The following is a 20,300-nucleotide window of genomic DNA, read 5'->3' as shown; positions in this document are numbered from 1 at the left end:
CACCACCGGGAGCTCAAAGTTCCGTTATAGGCTGGTGCGAGCCGTTATTGTGTCGACTTGAGATTCGCGAAATGTTCAGGAATAAATGAGCATGGAACTTCGCCGTAGATAAGAATTCTGCGCAAATGAGAACGAAGAGACCGTTGAAGAAGCAAGGTAACGTCGCGTTTGAGCTTAAACATTTATCGAATTAAAAAAAAAGCAGTTCACTTTAGGTAAGCCACGGGTAAAAGTTAAGCATGGACAACGCTGAAACAGACCAATGGTCATTACCCGCATTCTTCTTTCACTATACCTCGCTCTTTTATCAGATATGGCCAGAATTAATGACCAGCGCACAAGAAAACGAAGGTGGCAAGCTTACCCTCTCTTTTCTTGTCTTGTAGATCTTTATGTGAGAATGAAACCAGCACTTGAAAGCATCTCTCAAATTCGACCATGCGAAAACACCCGCAAAGCTCAACATATCCGCCAGGCTACCTGAAAAAAAAAAGGCAAAAAAAGAACGTGCACGAAAGCCTGAAACCTTAAGAATCAGTGGCAAGTAACTCATCGAAATAAATCAGCAAGCCCCAGGGCGCTAGTATTGAATGAGGCAAGCCACTCTGTCTATTTCGACGAGACAGTCATTTCTATGATATGCCACCCACTTAGAGAGAGGCGTCACGTTCGACGTATCTCTTGACACTCCTCACCGCGGCTGCAAATCTCCATTTCCTACTACCCGCTCCCTTCGCCGCCTCTCACGTTTACACCGGTAAACCACCGCATTCAACGTCACCGCCGCGTGTACGCGAAGACGTACGCGATCCCCAAAGGCCCGAGCAAGCGGCAGCGTATCAACAACAGAGCGCATAAAGGCCACAAAGGAAATGCAAACACGTATCGTGCGTCCATCGCCATCAGCGGCTCTTTCGTGAGCATGCAGATGAAAAAAGAAAAAGTAAGAGGCGGCGCGTTATTGTCAGGCACTCGGCAACCTAATGACGGCTGCGAGTATACACGCTTATAAAGGCAGAACAAAAGCGCAAAAAAAAAAAGAACAAACGCGGAGGTGGTGCTTGCGCGGTGTTCCTTGATGTTCGATCACAAGACTGGCGCCTGCTTTCGCCGAAGCCGTCGGATGCTGTTTGTTCGGCAGGGATGCTTACTTTGCGGCCGTCAGTTGCGCACCTGCGGGTTCCCGGCTAAGGTGTTGGTGAGTGGAATCTCGCGGCTTCGCTTGTTCCTTGTCCTGCTCGTTGTGCTTTTGTACCGACGATCACGCGACGGCAAGCTCGTTTTTTACAACGCTAATTGTGCTGACCGCTCATTAGAGACGTTTGCTTCCTCCTCGGAGACGCTGTTTCAGGGCCGGCGGGATGCGAATGCGAGATGTTGTGAAGGGCAGGTCTTTAGGAGGTGCCGAGAAGACTCGGGAATTCGTTTTTGCTCTCGGTGAACGGGTCGTGGATAAATGACGTGAGGGTGTATTTGGAGACATCCGAGAGCGTTCAGCGTCGTTTCCGCCAGCAGTGTTAGGCCGAGAAAATCATCCCCACTGGGAATGGAGGCGACGCATTTGGCGAGACGGTGCGCAGGGATAAAAACGAATGCACGATACGTAAAGAAAGGGAAAAATTGTAAATTTAATGTTAACCAATTTTCTCGGTGTTTGCGCGAACATGCTAGTTCATCACATTACCGCAAACAATTGAAGGAAACCTTCAAAATTGTTCGCATGTTAGGGAGATACGGATACGATGTTTAATACAAATTGAAGAGGCATGCCTGGCGACACTGCTGCGCCGCTAACCCAGGTTAACGTGATGATAGTTGAAAGGATACGCACATGATAGACAGTACACCCATAATATACATACAACGTACACATTTAAAGTATCTCTTTGAGACCAATGCCTCAAAGAAAAAAAAATTAAAAGCGCCATCCTAGCGCGGGACCCAGAGTCGCTACTACAGTTCATGGTCCAGCTATATGTCTTGACTCGTGTGCGGACAATATGGCAGTTCTTCGCACGTAAGGGAAATGCTTGCTGCAGCTATTTTTCACAGCCATCGTGCTAGCAACTGTCGCCAACATTGGCACCGCCGGGTTTTCTAGACTCTACACTAAATCTCTTACTTCTCAATTCTAAGACAGGGCTCATTAGCGGCTGCGATGGAACCTTTCGAATAGTAAGAATTCCTCAAACACAAATATTACTTGCGAAGCCGAGCCTAATCAGAACAGGTTCTTGAGGTAGCGAAGCATGCGGAACGGCTGGTTTTTCCCAGCAAGGAATGGCGTGCCTTAATGACATGAAGGAGGATAAGTACCCGCCTGTGTGGCTGTATAGGTGACATGGACGTTCGTCCGCTCTACAAGGTCGAGGTTCGACTCCCGGCACCGGTTGCCGCATTCCTATGCAGTCGGAATGTGAAAGTGCTCGTGCAGTCTGTCAGTACGCATGTAATTCAGTCTTTAGGACGTAAGACGAAATGTAAGACCACGTGATGCAAGAGGAAAAGGGCCAGTAGACGTGGGCGCAGAGTTCAATCGAGAGACGTGACCACGACCATATGCGTAATTGATGCAGCTGTGCTTCCCAGAAGTGAATACCAATAGAATTAATTGGGTGCTGACCAACGATGGTCAAATGCAGGCAGAAAAAGTCCTGAACTTTTATATAGACCATGCTCGATGAAAATCCTCACACGGGCATCACTTATAATCAAAGCTGACGAGTATTACAAAGTTAAAAAGGCCGCAACTTAGACAAAAAAAGAAAAGAACTTGCTCGGATGGTAATGCAAACAATGAGTGGAGTTACGAGGGCGAATCAGAAAGTCGTTGCCCCTATTTTTTATTAGCCAAAATAAAGTACATACAGGTAACTACAAATATACGTACTATTCCACGCACCTTAACCGGATTTCCCACATAGTCGCCACACCGTTTCAGACATTTGTCTCATCGCAGCACGAAATTTGAGATGCCCCTGTGGTAGAATTCGTCCGGCTGTCTGTGGAACCACCGTCGGACTGTCTTGGCTTCATCGCCTTTTGGGAACTCAAACCACCACCACCACCTCACATCTCTCAGAGCGGGACACCTTTCCCAATACTTGGGCTGTATTTCCCATGGGGGTGTAGATGGGCGTTCGTCCCGTGTTCCACAGAAAGCGAATCACACTTCGTTGCTCGTATGCCCTGGATGTGTGAAAGCACAACCACCATCTTCAACAACTGACAGCACGGCATGCTGCTGAGCTACAGACGGATGAGGCAGGGTCAGTCCAAGAAAGGTCCACCGCTCGGAATGGATATGTTGGCTTCGCATTTGTAACCGTAATTGGGCCAAGGAAATCGTAGGGACAAATACTTTCTGATGCGCCCTCGCATATGGACAGCGCAGTGCAAAAAGCAGCGAAACACACAAGAGGAGGCAACAGCAGCAGTTACACTTAAAGTAATTCGCACTCGCGAGCTCAATAGCTGAAGGCGGAAAACCAAGAATCATTGAAACGACACAAAGAAACAAGTTGGGCAAATAGGAGTTTCGGAGTTGGAGCGCCGGTTTTCGAAGCACATCCTTTTGTGTTCCGTCCCTTTGTGCTCCGTGCGGACGTCCATGTTTCAAGCGTGTACGCAAGCAGCCCGCGGTCTGTTCCGTCTCAGTTATTCGACAGAGAGTCGCCAGAGCTTTAGAAGCTTCGAAATTTATAAAAGCAGTCCGCAAACTCGGGTCATTCAAGTGTGAAGCGAACGCGAAGTGCGTCATAGTGAGCGAGCCACATACCGCAAGGACGTACAACGAGGCAAAACAAGTTGCGAGTTGTTAGGAACGATTCTCTTCGGCGCGTGAAGACACCAACCGAACAAAGACAACAATGACTCAGCCCCACTTAAAGCAGTCTTTATACTTTCTACGCCATTTCAAATATTTTGCGAGCGGTGAAGTCATTCAGGTTAGTTTCTTCATCGGGAAGCTCCCGCAAGAGGAGATACACTTCTATGTTATAATAAAGTAGCTAAACGTAACCCTTAAAAAAGAAGCGATGCATAGAGAAAAGTAAACAGTTTGGGCACGAGCGTTAGTAAGAAGCGAAGCTTCGATTATCTGCCACCGACAGCGTACTAGCCCAATGTAAACAGCAGGCACCCTCTTCGAGGACCACACCGTCGTTATGGCTGCTCGGGAAGTGCTTCAGATTAGTTCGTCCAGCTCGGCGATAGGGTAGTGCGTCGCTAAATAAATAAAAGAAAGTGCACTTAGTGTGCATTACGACAAAAAAGCTTTATTTTCCTTTTTGCATGAATAGGGCTCTCCTGCCGTCTAGACGACGTAGAAGACATTTGTAGATACATTTTGCTGCTATGGAGTTATTAGAATTAGAGAAGCACCGAGGCAGAGAACATTTCCGAGCGAGGAGATCACGTCCTGTAATGCAAGGTGAAAAATTCAGAAGAGTACGCATTTGGGCTGGTTGGTTCATGATTACGAGCAATAAAAAACAGCGCTAAACAACAGGACGAGGGAAGGGACACAGACAACAGCGCTGACTAGCAACCAAAGTGCCTTTATTCTTTCAGTCAGCATATATATATATTCCGCCGCTATCTCAAACCACAGAATCAACAGAATTGGGCATGCGCAGGGGGGCGGAAGATTGCAGTTAATGCGATATGAAGGCAATCTCCCTCGGAAGGAGAGAAACAGAGGGAAGGCTTACACATGCTTCGCCGCTTACATGAATGTGGCAAGCTTCGGAAAAATTCACTTCACTAAGTCTTGTGCTTTTCACGAGAACTGGAGCGGGTGTCCTCTTGCGGAAGCTCATTCAGGCAGTATTTAGATAGGCACAGGAACGCCTTGCTTCGAAGTCCACGAGAGGTATCGCATTTCGCTCCATTCACGATCCCTCGTCCGTTCTTTACTCGCGCACGCGTTTAATGCACGCTATGCCGACATGTCGCGCACTTTTCTCATATTGTAAACATATGGATAATATACGGGGCTCACGGGCGTGAAAATATTTTTTTTATGGAATGCAAATGAAGCTCCGCAACTTCCTGAATGGTTGCTACGCTCATGTCTTGAGACTGAAGACTAGGGGACGCTTGCATTTTAACCACGGGCGACTTTACCCTCGGTTAAACGGCGTCGTGAAAGTTAAACAAATTTTCGTACGGACAGTTTTTCGAGACATGAAAGTAGAAGAAAAATGATTGCACGAATGGCACTTGTTCGCCGCACACTACTTACTATTCGAGAGCTTGCTGCTTTGAGTTAAGCTTTCTAAGCATACAGCTAAACATGCCCGCTTAGATAAAATGCATAAGCCTGGAAGCGATCGACAGTGGTTCAACGAGTGGTGTCTAAGACTGGAGTCAGCGTTTCAACGCGAGTACTTGGCTTTGTCAGGCCCTGACAAGATGACGTTAAGAGGAAGCTTTAGCTCAGGTGTTTCTACATAAATGCATGTAAAAGCAGAATTCGTTTTTCTCGGCAACCACTGCACTGAATTTGACGAGATTTCTTGCATTTAAAAGAGAAACTTAAATTACAGTGACTTTTGGTTTCGAATTATCGTTCTAGGTCGTCAACTTTTTTATAAAATGTTGGCGAAAATCGCAAATTTTCAGAAAACGAAACTATCAAGTTCACAGCTCTATAACACAGCAATGAAAAATGATGACAATCCTGTCAATTGCATATAATAGTGCATCTAAATCGGACAAAAGTTATATGGTACACGTGAAGCCCAAAAATTGAGTAATATGCAATTACGCCTTTTGCAGAACTCTTGTACACAATGTAACAAATTCACGTAAGATAAGACAATATGCAATGATTATACCTGCTTGGAGTGAATGAATGCTGGGGTCTTACGTGCCAAAAGCACGATGTAATCATGAGGCACGCCGCAAGGGGGGGGGGGGGGGGGGGGGACTATAGAGTAATTTTGACCACCGGGGGATCTTTAACGTGCGCCCAATGCATAAAACGCCGGCGCTTTTCTTTTTTCTTTTTTTTTTCACTTTGCCTTCGTCAAAGTGCCACCGCCGCGGCCAGGATTTGATCCCGCGACCTCGTGCTTACCAGAGCAACTCCACAGCTACCAAGCCACCGCGGCGGGCTCACCTGCTTGGAAATCAAGGTTCAACGCTGACGAGAAATTGAGTGTGACTACGCAATTAGCAACCTTCTACTCAATTTGGGGTAACTTAAACATTTTTTCCCCGAATATACTGACGCAGTCAAATTACGAGAATGAAGTTGTATTTGTCAAGATTTTTCGGCTATACTGGAAACTTATTATCGCGCACACACGAATTCAAGTGTATGACATGCATGACTGGCTCAACATATTCGGATTGATCGACGTTCATCATTGTAGTGCTTGGGAAACTTCAACGTTATTAATGAGTTTCCATTACCCACACGCACGCACGCACGCTTGCTCACTCGCTCAATCGCTCACTCACTCACTCGCTCACTCGCTCACTCGCTCACTCGCTCACTCACTCGCTCACTCACTCAACATCAATGATCAATACGAGAAAATGCAAGCGCCTTCGGTCCCAAGTTTTCCGCCCCCTGCCCCCCCCCCCTCCCCCCCCCCCCCCGGCGATACAATCTTCCCAAGTTTCTCCTGTAGGCTGTGGAGTATTGAAACGTTCATTCCACCACAAAAGTGTACCGAACATTTAGGTTCCGCACCAGATATGAATTTCTGCTCCACTAATAAGGCACGCCGCTTCTAATTTATTACATGGTGTCTCGTTCTCAAAGGTTACTGCACACTGATGAGCGATAGAGGAAGAAAAAGGCCGGTAGGTTAGCCGGACATTGTCCAGTATGATACCCCACACGTGGGGAGGGGGAGAGGGAGAGAGACGCTGATTTCGAGGCTACCTGCTGGGGCTTCGCAACAATTCAACTCTTTCGCGAATCCCGTGTCCCGTGATCGTTTGTGCCGGACTGTATACTTTTCCGTGCTTCACTTTACACTTGAAAAGCTGCTCAGAGGTTACCACCGCTGACAAACACTGCAACAGCGCTGAAGCAAAGCAAAATAGACGGTCACCGGACCTCGACGTACGAAATAACAACTCCGATTCACCGGATGTTACTGTACTCTTGCTGGCCGGGCTTCCCTCTAACAAGGTTCACGAACTGCAAGAAAAACTGTAAACGAAGAACACACGTCGGTATAAATAATGTCGACACTTTACCTGAATGCCGCAACATGTAAAACGGAAAAGGATATGAGAAGGTTGCTCGGAAACTATAGTGAAAGCAATGAGCTGAGCCGCATGAAATGCAGTGGCAAAATCAACAAACTACGCAAGGAGCAGCAGCACCTGTGAAACGTAAGAGCTAGTTTTACACTGCAACAATTCTCCGAAAGTTGTGTTAACGTTGTTCAGGTAACGCGTTCTCTCCGTGCGTAACGGTGCTCCGAGTTGACGCAGCACGAGGTCCGAGATGGCGCCGAAACCGAGTTTCGGAAAAGTGCGACTGGGAGGGTCACGGTCGAGGGGCGCTACTTTCGCGTCTTGCCCGGCGAAACGTGGTGCTCCATCAAAATGGCAAAAACACTCTTGCGCGCGCGGGACGACAGATTTGTACACGTTAGGATGTACTCGCGAGAGGCCACATCTTACGAAAGTATAAGCCCGGAAACCTTGCGGCACATTTCTCGTAATTTCTTCTTTTTTCTTTTTCTACTTCATTTTTTTTTCACCGCTGAACCGTGTGTTGGCTAAACACGAAACGCTTGCACCTATGGGCAACCAGGAAGACCGATAGATCAGTCAAAAGAAAGTTTCCGGTACGTCTTTGCTTTTTCGCGGAGCAATCGATGCAGACAAAAACATCCCTTCGAAAACATCCTGCGGGGCGTTCGACCATCCATGCACGGGCCTAAGTGTGAGGAAAGCTCTTCCTCGGTGTGCGACCTTCAAATTTCCTTTCTTTATTTACTTTTGTTTTTAAGACATGCTATGGTGCATAAAGCTTGACCAACGTCATTATTTGCATCAAGCAATCGACCCTTTGTAGCATTGCTGTTGGAGAAAAAATGTTTTTCTCGTAGGTTACCGGCCTCTTGCATTCTGCCCCATGTGAAACGTGAGCGATAGCGAATGTATCAAATATTCGGCCCGTATTCCCAAACGAGTTTGGAATTTATACCATTTTTTAACAAGTACCGGTCACTCATAACAGCGAACATATATTGTTATAAGAAGTAACTTGCCAATGATAAATTGCCCTTGCAAGCGAAATGCTTTGTGGATTCGGCTTTGAATGCAAATCTCATGCTTGAAGCCTTCTATAAGTGATCTACAAGGTTGTTCAATTACTGCACATTGCCTTGAGGTTATTAACTAACTGCCTAATTATTATTATTCAATCATAAATGCGGTTTATTTGTATAACTTAAAGAATAAATGGATCAATAATTTACGTGGCTACAACGTGGTCAAACACAGAAAAGTATGTGGACGGTTTTATATAAACAAACGAGAAGACTGGAAACTATGCAGTCTAAGTTTACTACAGGCTGCTTAAGGCTGTTTCTATGCTATGCCTTAAGTTACAAAGTCCTATGCACTGCGAAAACAATTCTCGTACTTTGTATTCAAAGTTCTGGAGTGTCGTTCCACACCGTACCACACCGTAAACGTAGCCCACAGTATAACGACCTATGTGCTGATGGCACGTAATGTCCCGTGTACGTTTGACATAGGCTGTAATTGCTAAGCTTGGTGTGTTCTTTCTCTTCGTGCTAGCAAGCAGAATGCAAGGGAGCCTGACAGTCACTTGCTCGTTATGCAATAGACACCTTACAGGCCTTAAAAGGCCTTAAAGGTTTATGTCTTGATTCTTCTATGCTTTCACAGGCACAGAAAAATATGTTTGTATCATCCGAAGTTCCATTTAAGCGAAGGAAACAACAATTCTCAAAAATTGTTTTATTCAAAAAGTGTCCGTGTCTTTCTATATAATTGTGGTAAATAATAATACTAATAGTAATAATAATAATAATAATAATAATAATGATAATCATAATAATACATTGTGATTCTAATGTAGCTTCTTTAGTGCAAGGTTTTTCAACCATTGTTTGCGTAGTCTTCACGTTAATAATGGCGTCTCAGACTTTCAGCTGTTTCTCTTTTCGCCTACTGCAAAACAAAAGCACGTTCTGGGAGAGTGATGCCAATGTATTGATCAGTAGAATCGTAGGCTTCGCCGCGAACTTCACCTATTTGAACTGCCTCCTTAAAGCAGGTAATAAGGACACTATGCGATAAATATTATTCTTGACGGTGTGAACGAAGCTGTAGTAGGCAGCCTATAGTGCAACGTCACGCCGATACTCCGCAGTGTTCTTCTGCCACTCAAGGATCATTATTTGCCGAGCGAAGTACTGGTCAGGGAAAAACACCTTTGGAATTTCGGCCGCGTTAATTTGCTATAACTTGGCTGCAAGTGCCGCACGGATTAGATTTTCTTCATTGTTTATAGCATCGCATCTTCACACGTTTTTCGAACTTTTCCTGCTACATAAGCCGATTAGGTAAGTGGTAGTTTCGGTTGAAGATCCTTTTCACCGGCATTCACGAGAGAAAAAATATAAAAGAACAGAAGCCCGAGTTCCATTTAACCCTAGTTTTCGAGCACTATAGGCTCGAAAACTAGGGTTGGCGGCCAACCACAGTTGATACCGCTGTTCCGTTTATTCGGCATTTACGTTTCAGCCAGTTTCGTTTATCTGCAGTCTTCCGCATGTCGTGACTGCCGGAGAGCTCATTTTACCTTAGTAAAAATAAGAAAGTAATGCCTATCGCATTAATCAAAATTTCATATTTGTGGCTGGGAAAGTCTGTGAAGCTATATTGACTAAATAGAGTGTTTTACTTGAGCGTGTTTACGCTCCGCTAAGCAGCTAAGCGGAGCGGAAGCGCGAATGCGCATGCGCCGTCCGCTTAGCCGTAAGCGGGATAGCGGAGCGAGGAACACGGTCCGCTTAGAAGCTGCCTGAGCGGAGCGTGCTGCGCAGTGCTTTGGCTAGCGTTGGCGTCAGAAAGGATTGGATTGGCTGCAGAAAGCAAGCGCGCTGGCTATCACGTGGCGTTCACCAAGACGGCACTTTATTTTCGATTGGATAAAATGGATCGGTAACGCATCACAAGCGCACGTCTAGATACTTCATGGAGAAATAAGTTATATATATATACATATATACGTTTTACTGTATAAAAGTCATCAATAGGTGTTTTAATTTTCTTTCATTACCCTGCATTGAGCCAGGGGGCGCTGCAACTACGAAAGGTCCGCTCCGCTACGGTAAACGTATAATAAAACGTGAAAATCGCCCGCCGCTCCGCTGTGGCTTAGCGGGGCAGCTCGGAGCGGAGCGTACCGTAAGGACGCTCAACTAAAACACTTTAATAAGAAGACAGGACCAACCAGGAAAGGGCACAGTGCGTATAGAGTCTCACGTTCTGGGCTGCGTTAAATTCGCAATTTATGACTGTAGCTATTCTCTCCCGGTTGACGCTGCTACTCTAACACACCGGCCCCCGGTATTCGCGTTCTTTCCTCTCTCGTCAATGAGAATTAGGCGAGCGATTGGCTTCACATTAATATGAGCAGCCTGCCTAGGGCACCAATCGACTCGAAGTCACTTAGGCAGATGGACAGCGCGTACATTGCTGCATTCTTTAAGATGCATTTTTGCCGCTAAGTTCGAAATAATTACTCTTGCATTTGCGTGCGCTTTCGAAGAATGCGCGTGCTGAAAATTCTTGGAGTTGCGCGTTTTTTGTTCCGGGCGTTGATATTTTTCGCGCTGGTCGCAGCTACGAAAGGCCAGAAAAGGGCAGCTGCGATTTCTGAAGGCTTTCGGGTTGAGCGACCGCCTGTAATGTGGAGCAGAGAAGTCCTGCTACGTTAGCGATATCAGCAGTGGACTTTATCCTCTTGACGTTTTCCTCCCCTTTTTTTTTGATTCCTCCGATGCAGGGTAGCCAAACTGACTCAGCCTTGGTTAAGCTCTCAGCCTATCGTTTATCCTTTTCCTCTCTCTCTCTCTCTCTCTCTCTCTCTTTGGTTTCCTTTCTTTATTCTCGTTTCTGAGCCACGTGTTCTGTGTAGAGCAATGTTGCTGGCAGGTTTGATAACCTTCATAAGGGGTAACCTTCATAAGGGGTAACCTTCATAAAAGGTAACCTTCATAAAAGGTAACCTTCATAAGGGGTAACCTTCATAAAGGGTAACCTTCATAAGGGGTAACCTTCATAAGGGGTAACTTTTATAAGGGGTAACCTTCATCAAGGGTACCAAGTTTAGGTCACCGTGCACGTTATCAACAGGAGGTATCAATGGTTACGTTATTCGATAAGAATGCAATAAACCGAGCGAAAGTAATCTGTTAAATGAAGCTGGAAACCGAATTATATGCATTCGTTGACTTGAACTCTCTAGTTTCTTCGACTAGAGGAATAAAATAAAAGTGGCAGCGTGTTACACTTCCGCAACACGTGCTAATGCAATAAGTTATCTGATCGGAGGGTTCAGACTTCTTGCAGGACATAACGAGCTGCAGTATCAAGTAAAGTTGTTGCGCTGTAGGTCCATTTCCTTAACAACACGTGCGAGCATCTAATGCACTGTGTAAAGGTTATTTCTTTCTTTTCATCGTTCTTTCCTTCTTTCTTCCGTTCATTCTTTCTTTGTTCTCTCTTTTCTTGTTCTTTCGTTCTTTCTTTTTTTGTTCTTTGTTCTGTTCTTCTTTTTTCGTTCTATGTTTTCTTCTTCGTTTCTTCTTTCATATTCAGCCATAGCATCTTTGCTTGCCTACGGGGTGTACGAGCAGTTCCTACCCCCCCCCCCCCCTTTTTTTTTCGGGTATGAGCCATTGCTGATGATGATGTTTTTTGTATCTTTCGTCAGCTTCTTTTGACCCACTGGACTAGTTGAATATATTTTTTGAACCACTCGACTAGACGCCGCTCTTTTCGGGTACGAGCCATTGCAACGAGCAACTTCAGGCTTTCGCCTTAAAAGCTGAATGAAAATGATCCCACGATTTCAGATGATCAATCACGCACTACAGAAAAAAAAAAAAAATATCGCGATAACCACGGCTATGCGCTTGTTCGCACTTCCTTTTGAATGCATGCACTACTGCACCGGCATCGTGACGTATTGGTCCCTGAATTGTACAATTTTTTTACCTTAGAGGCGTTTATTGTAGTGACTTCCTGCTGCTATACTTCTGCAGTTTCGTCGCCATTTGTGCCCAGCACATGCCGCGTCATGAGCTCACACTGTCTTCGCACACTTGCAGTGGCCGTTCCTGGTGGAACCGGCGGACGAAGATGGAGCGTTGCCTGCTGGTCAGCGTTGGGTTCCTCATCGTCATCGCCATCGTCCTCATCGCTACCACAACGCTAGCCATGGCCAAGCCTAAAGGTGTGCCGCACGCCATCCGAACGCAAACACGTACAGACCCGCTCCGCGGCGACGTCACTCCGAGCAGAGTAGATCGCTGCCGGACTGACCTTTCTCAATAAGTTTTGCGGGACAGTCTTGCTTCGGGCTTTCGACAAGGTGTATGAAACACGGCGTCCCATGCACGCCGAAAGCGCTAGCCCACCGCCGGGATATCGGAGGTCGCGGTCAAACTAACGAGCTTTGTGAAAAACTGCAGTTGTGAGGAACAAAAAAAAAAAAAAAAAAAAAGAAACGACGGGAACGTTTACTTGAGGGGTAACGTGAAGCCACGAAGAGAACCACTGAACAGGTTCTTAGGAGCGAAAGCTTCGCAGTTTGAGGAAAATTCCTCAAGGCGTCTGGGAACTCCTAAACGATCGCTGCGTGACGGTCGGCATCGATTGTTCCGTGACGATCACTCTGCCAACTCGGCTGACTAGAAGGCTAGCAGCTGGTAGTGCGAGGGCGAGCTAATCGACAACTCACAGCTGTGGAACATCTATTATTCGAATGATTTCCGCGTAAAAGCGCGAGCTGGAGGTACAATCCAAAAAAAAAAGAAAAAAAAAGGAAAGTTGGGATTTATTCCAGCTATCGCGTTACTTTCACGTGCGTGCCAACTTCGTCTCACTCTCTCTCTCATTACCTGTGTGGGCAGTTCCATGCCGAGATTGGCGCTAATAGAATAGACGCGTTAGGCGGAAAACAAATTTGGATACGCTCAAAATTACAGAAACGCGGCGCGAAGACATGAAAGGCGCTACAACGAGACAGAGAGGGTGGGACTACAGTGTCAGAAATGTAGAGATCGGTGTGTCGTGCGTGGTTCTACGATGCTACGCCAGTTGCCAGGTTTGGCTACTTTGTGCCAAAGTGGCTGCCTTGAGGTCCACTCGTTACATGTTTGAGTAATACACAACTCTCCTATACTTTCAGCATCAATGTCGAATAATTATGTCGTTAAATGGAGGAGTTATACTACAATTGTCCTAAAATGTCGTGGTTTTGAACGATATTGACTAGATGCTCTCGTGCAACTAAAAACGTTTATCTTTCCGGAGTTAACGCGTAGATGTGTAATACTCTCGTTTCCGTGCCATACATAGGCAGGTCCAAGGTATTAACAATTACCGGATGAGTGTGAACGATTGAGCTGATCATTTCGCTCCCTTGGGACCGCATGTTGAGTTTGGTGCCAGGTAACCTCGGGCTGGCTGTATGCTCAAAGCTCAGGCATGAATTACAGCAGAATCAAAGGGTGTTGCAGCATGCGACAATTTCAAAGGGGTCACTTCTTGCAAAAGGATAGAAAGTTGGGCCAGTCCTGTCTGCTTCTAGTCTCTGTCTATGTCACTTCACGATACAATTCAAGATCATGGGACACTTATTGTTTGTATAAGCAATGATTACCTGCGAACTTGCGAGCCCAAGAACAATCACCAAACGCAATTTTTTTGTTTTATTTTGGCGATGGAAGACGGCAAATATCTGACATTAGAAAGGAGAATCTGGTGCTCCCTCTTATATAGGCATGAACTACATGACGGGGCGGGCTACAGGTGAAAACGATAACGCCGAAGCGTCTCTGCACATAAAAGGGATTCATAAGACGGTATGCACAGTTAGGAAGAAACAAAAGTGATGTTGAAAGCCTAGCAATGTTCTGGAGTTTTGGGTTACGTAACGAGATGGGTATCACTCGGGATCCCGCATTAGGCGCCTTACAACGTCCCGCTTATGCCTCGCATTCATCGGCGAAGACCTTGACACGACGCCCGCTGCGATGCTGGCGATCGTAATGGATCCCCGGCCTCCCCTCTGACCCTCGTTTCTCGAGAGCGAAAGAGATAATCTGGCGGCGACGCAAAGAAACCGGAAATTTTTGCAAAATCCGAGCGCCCGCGTGCAGACGACGGTGCAACTATGGGGGCAAAACAGCTGCGCGGCTTAATTCTTGGCTCTGCAAAACTTCTGGAGATTGCGGATTTCTCGGTCGGTCTCTAAAGCAATGGGCCGCCGGCGCGCAGACGGAACTATCGAAACGATCGGTGAATGCATACCAGCGCTCGCCAAGCGTTCAGAGACCCAAATACGAGAAAACGAGCTGCTGAGCACGCTGCCTAAGTTTAAGTTGACGTAACTCGGAGCAATATCGCGCCGTCGTCGATAGATGCTACTGGGAAGAAACGCGGAGATCATCCCAATCGCTGAATGGAGCGCCCTTTCTGTTTTACATTTTATTTGGGTGTATATACAAGGGTACTTCTATGGGAGGGGGACGGGGGGGACGACGACATAGAGATAGATGGAGACATAAAATACGTGCGAGGTTTTAGGTGCCAAAACCACTTTCTGATTATGAGGCACGCCGTAGTGGGGGACTCCGGAAATTTCGACCACCTGGGGTTCCTTAACGTGCACCTAAATATAAGTGCACGGGTGCTTTCGCATTTGTCTCCCATCGAAATGCGGCCGCCGTGGCCGGGATTCGATCCCGCGACCTCGCACTCAGCAGCCCAGCACCATAGCCACTGAGCAGCCACGGCGGGTAGATAGAGACATTCTTAAATAGACGCTGGGGGTGTTCGCTTGGCCAAAAGCCTGTTACTCCAGGTGACGAGGATGACCTAAACAATTTCACATTCGTGCCTAGTACGCACGCACACAAGCGAGTCGCAACGTTTACGGCGTCTTCTGACAGGTCGTTTCACAGTGCTCGGGCAACTCTGTGAAGGGCGCGTAAGACAGCGTAATGGATGTATCAATAAAATGGAGGAAGCTTTATAGTAGCGATTATAACATTTCGTTGTCGCTAAAGGAACCCGCGTGATCTGAAAGGTAACTTTAGGACTTGTCCTATACTCCCCTCATAGCGTTGCCGAAGTGCCCTGAAACAATTAGTCGAGGATCTCACTACGCGCACTCGGCTGTCCCTTTTCCTCTCATAACGTTAACCATTTACGGCAATAATCGAGAACGGAAGGTTCGATAGTCTGTTACAGCTGTATGAAGAAAACAGATGATGGAGCCAGAGCATGGAAAAGGGGGAAATTAATTATTTGGTAATTGAAGTGTATAAATTATAAGGGAAAATGAAATGAAGTTGAACGGAATGACAATTCGCCGCATGCGGGAGCCGAACTCAGGCCTTCTGCATAACGTTTGAGACTTTCCGCCAAGTATTTGTCCACTTCCTTCTGTATTTGTGTGCTAATGCTAGCCGTGAGAGTGTTAGTCAGCTCCCCTCGCGGTCACATCGGTGTATGCGGAACACGTTTTCAACCTCGGGCGTCATGTAGTGTGCGATAAATTCTGCACAAGTGGCAGACGCAGTTAGTTATAAATGCAGAGGTGGCTAATGTCCGCTCAGACATAGGAGCTTATCTCGAGGCAAGATTACAGGCTGTCGATAAACATTTTTGACAAGACTTTCGCTGGAAGTACGAGACTTCCCTTCGAATACTGCTAATCAACGCGATATTCCAGCTTCCTGAGACCACTTTGTTTCGAATGCTGATCCATGGCTAGATGTATACGGCTAATTAACGAGCTTTTTTGAACGAGCTTACGGCACGGTCAACCAGTCCCTTTCTGTCTTGTCCGAAGCCTGCCCACATCGCGCCCTCTCCACGCGTTCGCGGCCGAGTTACAAAGAACAAGCTTCGAGTGAAGAGTCCAGCGGCTAAGGTAAAGGCCTCATTAAAATGGAAGCAAGCGTTCCGCTTGCAATGTGAACAATCCAGGAAGACACGAATCCTTCTTCCGCCTTGTATGCCGCAAGGCATACAAAGCAGAAGGGTCGAGAAGGGCGTTTGAACAGTGGCCAAATTAACATGGCGCCTCTTACCAGTGCGAGTGGGGACAGGTTTTCAGCTAACTCATTCCTCGCCGCGGTTGCAGAGGGGGCCATTAGTGAAAAAGCGACACCGGAAATTTTGTGGTGCAGAAAAGGTTGGCTTTTCCGAAAAGCAGTGTAACATAAAAAAAAAGAGCTGCATGTATCATTCAGATCAGTTTTCTAAAGACATTTCTGAAAAGATTTCTAAAGAGTTTTAAAGACTCTTTTCCAAATACAGTTTAGCAGAGACTGTTTTCCAAAAGAAAGTTGCCTAACGACACCTGTCTCAAGCACTGTGTACATTTAGCGTTTGTGAAACTTTATTGTGTTTAAATTTCTGATTACAGAAATGCCAACGAATCTGACAACTCAGTCGCACTGTGACGTTTTACTTCACGCAGTTGAAAGCCAAGAACGCCTGTTGTTACTGAAGGCCTGCAGCGTAGCATACGCACACTACAGTTACTGACTAAACGCAAGGTACCGTAGGTCCAGCGACAGTCCCCACAAATAAGCATATACTAGGTTCACCATGTAACCTGCACCATAGTGGCCCTTTCTTCGTGTCCTGTGACGAGTAACTCATTTGTAGCTCTGTCAAAAATGACAGTGTCGCAACCTCTGCTAATTGCCTATTTACATTGCGCACCGTTGGCGGAGATAGAGAAATACAGAACATTGGGAAAATATCTGCATTGTGCACAAAACTATTCACGCTTCCAACTGACAACGATTTTGTGTAGCAAAGAACCGTTTGGTGCTCAGTGTAAATTGCGATGGTACGAGCTCGCTAAAGCTAAAATAGCTGCTGCAATTAACCCTGGAATTCAGGTTGGCTATCTGAATGCAACACTTGTAGGGGAGCCGTATTCCCAAGTCTTTTGCAGTGACGAAGGCATTTCTTTATTGGCTGGCCTTCGGGCACCTAACAGTTTATTTATCTATTTATTTGTCAGATACCGCCGGCTACCTTTTGGAAGCCACGGCAGGAGTGGGCACATCGGTTTTATAAGGCGGAATAAATTATTCGATAGAGTCATTGAAGTCGACAAAACTGATAACAATAATAATATCGCATAAAAATACTGATAAAGTAGATGTGACTCAACGACAACTGGAGGCGAGAACAAGAAAAATGTACACAATCGTTAGTACTGAACAAAGCTCGTGCTCTCACGAGATGGTAGTTATTTTGAGAAAGTACCTCAGGCACAAGAGCATCAAATAAAAAGTGTGAAAACATTTGTCTGCTTGTAGCCATAAGCTAAGGCACGATAGAGCCATTCACAATGAAGATCCTAAACAAGACTACCAGAGTTAACTGAAATCGTCAACAAAGGAAACCTAAGGAAAAGGTAACAAACAACAGCAATTCAGAAACTGATACATATGTACTGGGTTCGATTCCTGGAACCTTTCCGCAGATACAAGCACACTGCGAAAGTAACGCAGAAGTGCCTAGGGAATAGACAATAGCGACACGCATACGATGCATCTATATGCAAGAGTTATATCTATCGATTTAATAAAGATACGATCGCTGTGACTACGTATTGGGATGCTAAAGAAGGAAAGTTTGGGCCGGATTCATAGATTGCACAGCACGGGAAGACTTGCATTCGTCACTTTTCATTTCTTTGTGCAAATTTCTGCGGGCTCCTAAAGATAGTTGTCTACAGAAAGTTGTCTACAGACAGTCGTCTACAGACAGTCGCCTACAGACAGCTGTCTAAAGACAGTTGTCTGAAGACGGTTGCTTAAAGACGGTTTCCTAAAGACAATTTTCTAAAGACAGGCTGTGACCAATAAACAGACCGCACACAGATAAAAGAAGCATTGTGCCTCACGGTGTCTCATTATTTTTACACGAAAATGAGTTACACGGAGCACAAACTTCACCTCAAGCTACCGATAAGGAGTGACTTTGATTGCATGGCTAGTGGAGAGGACACTAAATAACACTGCGTACTGCATGTTTACTTTGCAGCATTGAAGAAAGTAAGCCAGGGGCTTTCTACAGAGGTCTGCAACTCAACGGTTTGTCATGAGCGAGGTAAGTTGCTACATTGACACATCGACTACACTGCTTTGTTTGACGCTTATGTAGAGTGAATATTTGGAACCTATAGTATTTCAATAGACCCCTAGTTCTATGCTTCGTCTATTGCCTATGCCCTCGCACTCTGCCGTCTTGTTCCCCTTACTTTCTCTTTTCGCTTTCCCCCAGAGCAGAGTAGCTGGCTAGATGTGCAGTCACGTTCAACATGTGCTGTATGCAGCCTGGTCGAAGGGGGCCCCAAAGATTGTACGGCGGCGCCCACGGGCGAAAAAATGTGATAACTAGACACCATGACAACTACTGGTATTTGTTCAAACCAATTCTTCATGTGTCGCAGTGTCGAAGCGCCTTCGACCCCAGATAACGTGTTGTAGCTCGTATTGAAGGCGACTGCACGTACAATCTGTCATCCTGCTCAGCTGATAGGCTTAACCTCCGCGCATTGCTGAAACGCTTGAATGCGATTCGACTAACCACACCAGTACACTTAACACTACTTTTTTGTCCAGTCTGTTCAAAGAGATTACTAAGAGTACCTTTACTTTTGTTCATTTCTGCTTATTTATGCTAAACCAAGTGCTGTTTGTGCTTACATTGTAATATTCCGCACCACTCCCTCGCAAGAAATCGATTAGGCAGTTTGTATAATGCATATTCGATGCTTTTGGCTAAGTCTAAAAATTGTCTATACCGACACTCTCCGTACTCATGTTTCTAAAGACTAACATCCCCTAACCCTATCTGACTATGAACCCTAACAGAGACAATAAAATGAGCTTGTTAACTTCTTTCTTTGCACACTGTATGATATTACTGTCAAAGGGACAAGTCTGCAGAAAACTACCACCGTTTCTTCGCTATACTTTTTTTTTCGTTTTATTTATGTATTAAATGGTGCAAGATTTTATATATTTTGCTTGATGCGTGTTTTTATCCCATATCGCGCAATAACCGAGCGAGAAGGAGCAGCCTTCGACAGCATGGGGTTTCTTTATGCATATTCATATCTATATTAATAATAGCATGCAAAGCGGTCCGTACGAAGTGGATAGACAATCTATAAATTACATAAATGCATTTTTAAACAGTTGCGGCCATTAGATAGTCGGGTTAATGCCTCACACAACGAGTTTTCACCTTAGCCCTTGAGGCGGGGTGCTGCACAGACTTGCCAGTTGGAAGAAAGGAAAAACGGGTAAAAGAAAGTGTGTAGTGGACTGTTGTTTTCTGGACTACACATCCATTGTCCATCGCACAAGTTTTTCCCGATTGCCATCTTTGCAGCACAACTGATACTGCAGTCGATGGACGAGAGCGTAGACCCGTGCCAGGATTTCTACGGTTTCGTGTGCAACAACTGGATGCGCAACAACCCCATACCGGACGAACGGGCCAGGTATGTAGAACTAGATGCTGGGCGAATTGGTTGGGATCTAATGAATACATTGCTGTGCCAAAAAGAAAAATAAAGACTGGGAGGGAGAGCGCTCGATCTGTCGTTTCATACTCTCCCTCCCAAATCTGTATTTTCCTTTTGGGCGCAACAATGTATTCATTCGGGCCAGGTAAGGCTCGCGGTCGTGAAATACCGGCACCACGAGCAGCGAGCGTGTCGGTTAGCGTTGTACCGGTTAAGCACAATCAATACCAGAGCTTCTTCAATCACATCATGATCGTCAGCCTATTCTTAGGTTCACTGCAGGACGAAGGCATCTCTCGGCGATCTCGTGTTACCCCCTTTCTTGCGCTAGATAATTCCAGCTAAGTTATGTCATCAAGTTATGTCATCAACACCCCGTAATTCCCTAATTCCCGGCTGTCCTCGACTGCGCTTCCTTTTCCTTGGCTCCCACTTTTTTTTTTTTTTTTGTAAACTCTAATAGATTTTTCTACATGAACTAGTTCGAGATCAC

The 20,300-nt window shown here is 45.9% G+C and overlaps 1 protein-coding gene across 3 annotated transcripts in view; it reads left to right on the top strand.

The window, feature by feature from the left end:
* LOC126548291 (neprilysin-1-like) overlaps nucleotides 1–20,300 on the top strand; it is a 100,259-nt gene that overhangs the window by 35,586 nt on the left and 44,373 nt on the right. For 2 of the 3 annotated variants that reach the window (XM_055063773.2, XM_050196441.3), the window contains 3 exons: nucleotides 12,345–12,469; nucleotides 18,316–18,381; nucleotides 19,672–19,783. In XM_055063773.2, the coding sequence (XP_054919748.1) occupies nucleotides 12,345–12,469; nucleotides 18,316–18,381; nucleotides 19,672–19,783 (303 nt within the window). Of the gene's footprint in view, nucleotides 1–112; nucleotides 1,199–12,344; nucleotides 12,470–18,315; nucleotides 18,382–19,671; nucleotides 19,784–20,300 lie in introns of those variants that run through there. The other variant, XM_072287148.1, reaches the window with a different exon arrangement.

This window comes from Dermacentor andersoni, chromosome 3 (assembly GCF_023375885.2).
Source record: "Dermacentor andersoni chromosome 3, qqDerAnde1_hic_scaffold, whole genome shotgun sequence".
NCBI classification, from domain to species: Eukaryota; Metazoa; Arthropoda; class Arachnida; order Ixodida; family Ixodidae; genus Dermacentor; species Dermacentor andersoni.
Note: the sequence above shows the minus strand (reverse complement) of the source record. Positions and strands in the feature narration are given on the sequence as shown.